Here is a 9,122-nt window from a genome sequence, read left to right as displayed (position 1 = left end):
CCAGTGCAATGATTTTCATGTTAAGATTAGAAATAATTTTCTTCATCTGAAAGCTATCACATCTCATTTGCATAATCCCTAAAACCTAAATAAATTTCTACACTTTTTTCATTAAAATTTGCATCTTCCGTTTTTACATTTTCAATTGACTGCCATTCCTTTGATAGGGTTATACACTGGTCCAATACACCAAAATGCACCTGTGCAGCCATATTTACAGGAATCAAGATGAAAATTTATATAAATATTCATGCACCCAACACACTGATATACAAAAGAAGTTGGATTTGTACATTTTGAGTCTTTTCAGGAAGGGGCCATAGCTCACAAAAAACAATCAAAAAAATTCTCTGGGTGTTTGATCAATTACTTGGTCACATTTTGACCACTCTACATAGAATTTGGTGAAAAGAGACCAAGATGCATAAAAAGGTTAATTTTATGATTTTTTTTCACAACTACTCAACCATATTTCAGCCAATGTACTTCAGATTTGGTACAAATATATCTTCTTCCAGATTATGAGCAGATTATTCTATGTTTTTCACACCTTTTCTGGTGTAGAGATTGGCAATGTTCGGGAATGCACCAAAGAACACAGAATATTAACATTTAAAAAGTTGGACAATGTCTTCCAACTATCAATTTTTCTGGCTTTTCAAGTATGAATAAGAACCATTCAAAATTCAGCTAAGCTCACTGATGTGTTTTCCATGGGAATAAAATTTAACTGGAAGAGAAATAATTATTCTTTATACAGAAAACAACACAATATGAAATGTCATTTTACAGATTAAAACTTTGGCTTTCTATTGGTTCTATTAAATATTGGAGAGAACTATTGACAATGTGTGAAAAAAATGTAATAAGTGAGCATTGTAAGAGATTGATTTTCTATTTAATAGCTGTAATCAAATACAATTGAAGGTAAAAAGATTTATATTTTGCCCGAGTAATAACATTATGATGAGCAATTTATATTCAATTTTGCATTTCCCAGAGGGATGGTAAATAAAGTAGAGAAGAGAGAAGACCTGGAGAGCAAATGTCAATTCTCATACTAGGGGGAAAGTAGTTTTTAATTTTGCCTGATAAAATTAAAACTTGTATAATATTAAAATAAGGATTATTAGCTATGTTTTGACATCACATTTATTCCTATATATTTTAATAATAAAGTAATTTCATTCAATTTTAAACGTAACTCAGTATTACCTTATGACACACGAGTTAATTGAAATAATTTATTTCTTGTGTTAACAAAAAACATACAATTTGTAATGTTTACTGAACTGTTGGGTTATAGTGAAATATTTTCAATATATCTGTGTTATCAAATTTTACTAGAGCTACTTTAGAAAGACAAGAAAAAAAAAGGAATAAAAATAAACTTACATTTCCTTTGTTCATTCCACGAGGATTACAAGCTTTTGGATCAATCTACAGAAAAAATGTAAAGAAAAAAAAATTTAAGATTTTTGAATCATATTTTTACACAAATTACACCAACCTCATAACCACCATAAAAAATTAGGAAATAAATATAAGTTATGCCTCTTTCATTCTGGAAAGAAAAACAAATTATAACACAAAAACATAAATGTTTACACTAAACAGCATAAATCTCATAACATTATAGATTTATTATATATTGTTAATACTTTTATCATATTGACCTTTCAGCCATGCTTGGCTAACAATACAAATGTTACAATGATGTGGCACATCTGCACTCATGTTACCATAGCATATAATATAAAACTACTCTTTAGTCTTTTCAAAGTGACCTGTCTTGGCTGTGTTTTAGTAGACTAGTATTTTGTAAAATACAGTCACATTTCAATTATTATACATTATATATGTAATCAGATTATTGCTATCTGGAAATTAGTTATTCCCCTAATTTTTCTTAAAACATAGAACAGTAAATAAAGAAGTAAAGCAAACAATTATTTTTTCTAGTTACGACCTTTGTACTTCGTTGCTGCGCCTTCTTAAATTTCACACGTGGAGGATACAAAACAATTTTTTTTATAGGTTTTTATATATATATACACACAGAGTTGAATATCCAAAAAAATCAAATTACTATAGACTAAATAGCTTAAATCTTATACCATTATACATTTATATATTATTTTTATTATATTGACCATTCAGCCGTTACATTCCGAGCTTCCAATTGGTTATTCATGTATATAATGGAGCATTTACAAAAAATTTAAAGAGGTGGGTGATGTGCCACTGTTTGATTTATTAGATGAGCAATATCTTAGCAAATAGAAAAGATAAGATGTTTTAATTTTATACTCTAACTTGTCAATATCTGTAATTTGAGTGTCTAATTTGTATGAAACTATACTTAGTATTTTGACTTCACAAACATCTAATTTGAATCAGTGTTGCATTCAACATAGCACGTGACACAAAAATCAATGTATCTGTTTTTTAATATTTGCTTTTAAATTAAGAAATTGAGTAATGTATAGTATTAAAATTTGAATTATAATTTGATACAAAACTCAGACAAATTCATGAAATAGTAGTTTAATATAATTTTGAATGTGAGTCAAACAAGATGACATAGCCTTTCACCCGTGACCCATCTCGAAAGGGTTAAAATCACTCACTTCATTGAAATTTCTACATACTCCAGTCACAATACTAAAATTGTTTTTATATTGGTAACAACGTCAGTTGTTCAGCACACTATGATATTATTTCCTATTTTGCACTTTAACCCTATGGCTACAGGTTTTCTTACAGGTAGAGGTCAGAGAGCATGTCAACACGTTTGTAAACTTACATTTAAAATGTTATTGAACTACTATTTATTAATGTGTCAAATAGTTTGGCATCAAATTGTAGATAATTCAAATTTTAGTATTATACATTAATTTCTTAATTTAAAAGTAAATATTAAAACAATTCCTAAATATCCATTTTTTGTGTCACATGGTATGTCGATTGCAGCTTTGGTTCAAATTAGATACTTGTGATATCCTTAGTCAAGTTTTTCAAATTAGAAACTCAAATTACTGCTATTGACAAGCTAGAATATAAAATAAGAACCTTCTATCATTTCTATTTACTAAGATATCATTATATTTAGCAAACCAAACAGTGGCCTCACCCACGTCTTCTATTTTTGGAAATGCTTGTTTACGTACACCCACTAAACTCAATCATGTGTCTATAACCAATTCAAAACTCAGAACCCCCCCCCCCCTATTTGATTTTCTCAGCCCTTGTTAAGTGTCTTTTTGTTTGTAAACTCAATGAGAAGTGGTAAGTTGAAATGGTGATTGAAAAATATTTTTAGCCCCAAATACAGCTAAGCTAGTAAGTCTGTTAAATTTTGTGGTAATGGTATATTAATTTATACATTTTTTTTAGATTTTCCATGTAGAAAATTTGACAAGGCTTAGCATACAAGGTACAGCAAGCAACTACAAACTTCACAAAAATCTTAAGTAATAGACATCATAATTTTCTATAATTTATTTACTGTTCCATGTTTTAAGAAAAATATGTAATTTAATGCAATATAACTGAAATGTGATTGTATTTCACAAAATACTCATACACTAGAACAAAGCTAACACAAGTGCACTAAGCAAAAGCCAGTTTTATGCAACTGGATTCAGTAACAAGATGCACATACACCATATGATTGCAACTTCTGTAATATTAGTCACATAGATGGCTGAAAGGTCAAACAGAAGATGGATAGGTGTATCATGTTACCAGATTTAAGCTATTTAGAATAAACATTCCTGGTTTTCTGTTAGAATTTGCCATCATTCTAGAACAAAAAAAAAGTAATTTATATCTAATTCCATTTTTTTTTTTATTGGTGGTTATGAAATCAGTCAGTTTGACCAAACCTGTACAGAGATAAGATGGATAGTTTTTCTAAAAGAAAAAAAAAATAGTTTGATAATTATCTGGAAGTTATAGAAATTTCACAAATGAAAAGAAAAATTGCACGAGGAAATCTCAAAAGATATTTTGTTTTATCCTTGTAATGTTCACTGATAATCAGCAAAATTTCATGAAGATATGCATACATTATATAAAGTTATAGTATGACTGCTCTCATGGTTACAAGCTGAGTGGATTCCACCCAGCCCTAGTCAGAGATAAACAAATTCTATTAGGTAAACTTAAACACTTTGAAATACTGATACTGTATAGTTATGTAACTATGAAAAGTAAATTATGCACTTAAAATAACTTACTAATTGATGAAGACAAGGATTAGTAACAACATTACATACCGTACGCCCATCTAACTCGTGTGGTCCACTAGCTAAGACAATGGAAACACAATTTGGGTCTTTAAAAGTCACAAATCCAAAACCTCTAGATCGGCCAGTTTCATTATTTTTCATAACAACACAGTCAACTACTTCACCAAACCTACTAAAATAAGTCTCAAGATTTTCTGTAAAAAAAGTAAATGTAAACAGTGTCAATACACCAATTAAGAATTAAACAACTCGTAGCTAGACAGAGTATATCAGTATGTTTAAAAAATTCATTTTAACAATTCTTTTGTCAAACTGATGTGGCTATCAATGGGTCCTGACAATGAACTAAAATTAATGTTTAAAAAAAATCAAATTATGTGCATTGAGAATACAAATACATGAATATTTACATTAAAAACAAACTGACAATAAAATAATCAACTAATTAATTTTAAATATAAAATAAAAATTCAAAATATGTATTTTAATATAATTATTATGATCAATACAATGTCCTGTGCCATTACTGTTCCATTTGGAAAAAAATCATAGCTCTGTACCAGTACTTAAACAACACTGTTTCCAATTAAACAAATTACTTGAATTGAGATAAAAAAAAATATTTTAATACTAAACATTTCAAGGCTTTTCTCCTTAGACCTAACATAAACATTACTTCCAAAACTTTTCTTGAGCTCTGAAATTGTTTTCTATAAGATTAGTATTGTTTATGATTGTGTCAAATCAGATATAAACTAGTTTTAATTAGTATGAAACAATTAATAATATTAGTAAAATCAAAAGTACCTTGAGTTGTCTCCCAGCTCAAACCACCAATAAAAAGTTTACTGCAAAAAAATTTAATTTCATAAATAAAATTATCTTAAACTCCAGAACTTGAATTTTTTTTTTTTACTAAAAAAACAATCAAGTCTAATCTAATAGATTGTATCTCATGACAAATTTCATACCACAGCACATCACATTTCTAACTAAACTAATTTACAAACACAATTAGTGGCAATTTTTGGGTATAGAAATTCTGGCAAAATGTTTTTGGTATCAAATTGTTGGTAATATGTAGATACAGAAAATCTATTATAGCAAACAAATGAGCTTAAGGGTTTTATTGACCATGAAAGGTAAAAAAAAATGATTTTACATTTTGAGTTTTTTTGTTTGAAATCATTATCTCTTCAAATAAGCTACATATAAATAGAAGCCATTTTAAAGATACAAGTAACATTTCTAATTTAATGGTAAGTTATATGATAATTAATAGCCAAGGAAATAATACTATCAGACTGCTTTGACCAAAGAATGTGCATCTGCTATTATGTAAAAAATCAAAGACCCACAATAACCAATTTCTAATATCTACATGTTCCCATCTGGGCCATATTTGAACACTAAGACCATAAATCACACCCACACCTCACCCAGTTCAGCCTTAACAGTAGCTCCAGATTCTCAAGAAGTTACAAATTACATCCTACTGGTTGTTATGTGAACTCATTCAGCTCCTAATAGCTTCAAAGTAACATCTACATTGTTTTTCACAGATCTTTATTAAAATATTTTTAAACATGTTTAATGTCATGACTATTTGTTACTGTTTTTAATATGTAATTAAACACTACATGAGGATACATCTGTTTTTGTATACTGGACTACATAATCAGAATTATCATCAGAACTCTTAGATAAGCATTTGTATTTATCTAGACATCTTAAAATATTCTATACTATATATCAATTAGCATACATTGAACTTATATCAGCTATTTTATACTGTTTTCTAAAATGAGCTGTTCTTAGTAATGTCTTCCATGATGCAGTATCTTTTGGTGTTACTAATTCTGTACTGTCATCTGTGCAGTGGATGCCACATGATGCTGTGATAATGTGGCAAGTTTAATTTTTTCTTTGAGGGACTTTCCTCTTACATAGTGAATTATGTACAAAAAATTGTCACATCAAACTTAAGAAAACTGCAATTTTGTGTTGGTATAAACAATATTTGTCACTTTGAGCATACCAGTTCTCTTGGAACTTGGTGAAAAATGCAAGAAAATAAAAGTTCTCAATATTGTATATCACAGAAAATGTAGGTCTATTTTCACAATGAAAAGGGATTGGGATCTGCTCACTAAGAAACACTGCTGACTGAAGGACTACAGAACATTGTCATTACACAGAACCAAGAAAACCTACAAGGCATCAAGCAACTACCTCCAGAGTTTATGATGTAGCATGTACTTTTAGTAACAAGGTACATAAATATGAGAAAAGAACAAAAGAAGGTTTAGTAAAATGTATAAACCTACATGCAGAATAAAGGTAGCTATGGAAAAGCAAAAATGCTATTTAGTCCAAGTTGAACAGAGAACTTCTTGTTGCAGAAAGGCATCATCACAGATCCTGTTATAAATCTTACACTTTTATGTATTCTCTACAATAAGGAAGTGAGGCACAAGATGAATACAGAAATGTTGAAGCCCTGACATTTATAAACCTTTATGACTTCATTTGAAAAATAAATTGTTTCAAAATTCTCAAGTTATGCTCTTGACAGAACTAACAAATAAAATGATGGCATGGATCAAGAAATAGAACTCGCACACAAGAAAAAAAAGAAAATACAAGTGAATTTAAGAGCAGTCTCTCCCTCTTGATACTTCAAACCACTATTCTTACTGGAAACAGCTCACATCAACAGTTGATCTAGCAAACAAACTTAGCCATTTCTTCTCTGGAACAAGACCTTATTTATGGTTCCACGATAGCAAGCAAAAACTCCAAAACACATTCTCTTATCATATGCTGCGAAAACATTCACAGCAAATGTGGAATTGATTCAGATGTTGAATTGTCTATCATGGAATATCTTACAGCCAGCTCATAGAAACTGATACTGGTCTTTGTCTGCAGAAAGTAGCCATCAACCCTGACACTGATGCTCCACTGCCCAATAACACCCTGCAATATGGTTGGGACAATATTGATTGATTGGAGGGAACTTTGACTGGAGGAGGTACATCACATTGTATCAATGGCACTGCTGTTCAGCAAGTGGTTCAAAGATCTCAGCATCCATAGCAAAGCCAACCTGAGACTCAAAGAACAGGACAAAGGAGCATAAATGTGATTGAGAATCCTGTCCAGCTCTAGAATGCAGGTGAAAAGATGAGACCACATAGACAAGTAAGAAGTCGAGTAAAAAGATATTACTGATGAAGCAAAAAATCTTTTGTACGATCTTGCCAGGCAGCATAACCAAGTCCAACAGCCTGCAAGTTATATGACTGGATTAAACATTCAAGTTCATAATGTAGAAGATAACTGAAAGAAACACTGAGTACTTGCCTACCATTAATATGCCAGCAACAGACATGTCAACAGTTTATGAAGTTATGGTCTCCTCTAAAAACATAATATTATTACAGAGACCATCCATTGTCTGTTTTAACCTAGCACTTTATACCAAGGCCACATCACCATTAAAATGTGGACATCCCATACCATTTGCACATTACTTTCAATTACTGTCAAGAGATTTGAAGATGCTGAAACAGTAGTAGAGGAATTTACTGGTGTCCTAGAAGACAAACAGTCTAAACTGAACCATCCTGACATCTCACGGCAAAGAATAAAAAAGGATAAAAATCACGTCTGTAATGGCGAGTTTTTTTGTAAACGGTTGGGTCAATCTATTTTAATCATAAGATCAAGAGCTGAGAAGCATTTCAACTGGTTAACTGCACTTGATGCAATCTGCAAATCTTGCTTGGTGTTATGTAAATAGAAGCTAAATATGAATTATTTAACATTATTAGTCTCAAAGTGGGTTCCTCGTCATCGAATACGTACTTTTTAAGTTTCACTCAATTTATCATGTTACTGTTACGTTCTTGTAAACAAACAAAAATAGAAGTACACGTATGCTTCATTATGATTTCAAATTTTAATTTGACTAATGCAACAAACACTGCTTTGGAATCATATAGCAAAGTCCTAGGTCTAGAACAGAAACAAATATAAATTTACAACCACGTATAAGCCTACGCCGACTCCCGGCATCCTTCACTTCCGTTTAATGTCGGCGTAGAACCGTTATAGTTTTTTTTAAGAAACCAATATAAAAATCGTATTACATCTTAATATTATATATTAGTAAGCCCCTCAATCTCCTATGAACTACTATTTTTTTTTTACACTCGTATTATTAATCACGTCTTTAAGTTTCGGTCTCCAACATATACAGGGTAAAATTAAGTCTGCTAGGTATTAGAAAACCATAATGTTAACTTTAAATCTAACATGGCGACATTCGCCAAACTACACTGACATAGGCCTACAAGTTAAAAAAAACTGTCTGGTAACGACTAGCAAAGTTGAATTAAACTCAGCCATTTACTTAAATAGCAAACACTTACCCTGCTTCTTCACCATCTGCCATAGTTTTAATTACGGAAAATTCAGTTGCGTTAAACTTAATGTTAACTCTGTACACTTAATCCTCACTTTCCCCTAGTCCTACCCAGAAACACAAACACTCTCAACACCTTTGTTCGAGGGAACTAACTTGCTCTTCGTGATTAAGATATAAAGCGTCGTCTACGGGGTTCACATTAGTGAAACAAGGTTAGTCTGAAAGTACAAAGCGTTGTGACATCTGGTGTATTTTCTTTTAAACATTACATAAATTTGAGAAATATGTTGATGCAAGTGATGGCATACTCACGTGATAGAATAACTTTTTTTTCTTTGTCTTGTCCAAGTTGAATGATCCGAGTTCATGTTCAGTTCTATTTCTTTTTTTATATTTTCATATTGAAAATAAATAAATGTTGAAATAATAAATAAGTA

At 30.6% G+C, this 9,122-nt stretch overlaps 1 protein-coding gene across 3 annotated transcripts in view; it reads right to left on the bottom strand.

The window, feature by feature from the left end:
• The window catches only part of LOC106466690 (DAZ-associated protein 1-like), a 20,885-nt gene extending 12,033 nt beyond the window's left edge, over positions 1 to 8,852 (bottom strand). For 2 of the 3 annotated variants that reach the window (XM_013926987.2, XM_022394760.1), the window contains exons 1-4: positions 8,690 to 8,852; positions 5,061 to 5,101; positions 4,281 to 4,447; positions 1,396 to 1,440 (exon numbers count right to left, since the gene is read on the bottom strand). In XM_013926987.2, the coding sequence (XP_013782441.1) occupies positions 1,396 to 1,440; positions 4,281 to 4,447; positions 5,061 to 5,101; positions 8,690 to 8,712 (276 nt within the window). In that variant the 5' untranslated portion in view covers positions 8,713 to 8,852. The remainder of the gene's footprint in view (positions 1 to 1,395; positions 1,441 to 4,280; positions 4,448 to 5,060; positions 5,102 to 8,689) is intronic. The other variant, XM_013926985.2, reaches the window with a different exon arrangement.
• Between the last annotated feature and the right edge of the window lie 270 nt (positions 8,853 to 9,122).

This window comes from Limulus polyphemus, unplaced genomic scaffold, assembly GCF_000517525.1.
Source record: "Limulus polyphemus unplaced genomic scaffold, Limulus_polyphemus-2.1.2 Scaffold2345, whole genome shotgun sequence".
NCBI classification, from domain to species: Eukaryota; Metazoa; Arthropoda; class Merostomata; order Xiphosura; family Limulidae; genus Limulus; species Limulus polyphemus.
Note: the sequence above shows the minus strand (reverse complement) of the source record. Positions and strands in the feature narration are given on the sequence as shown.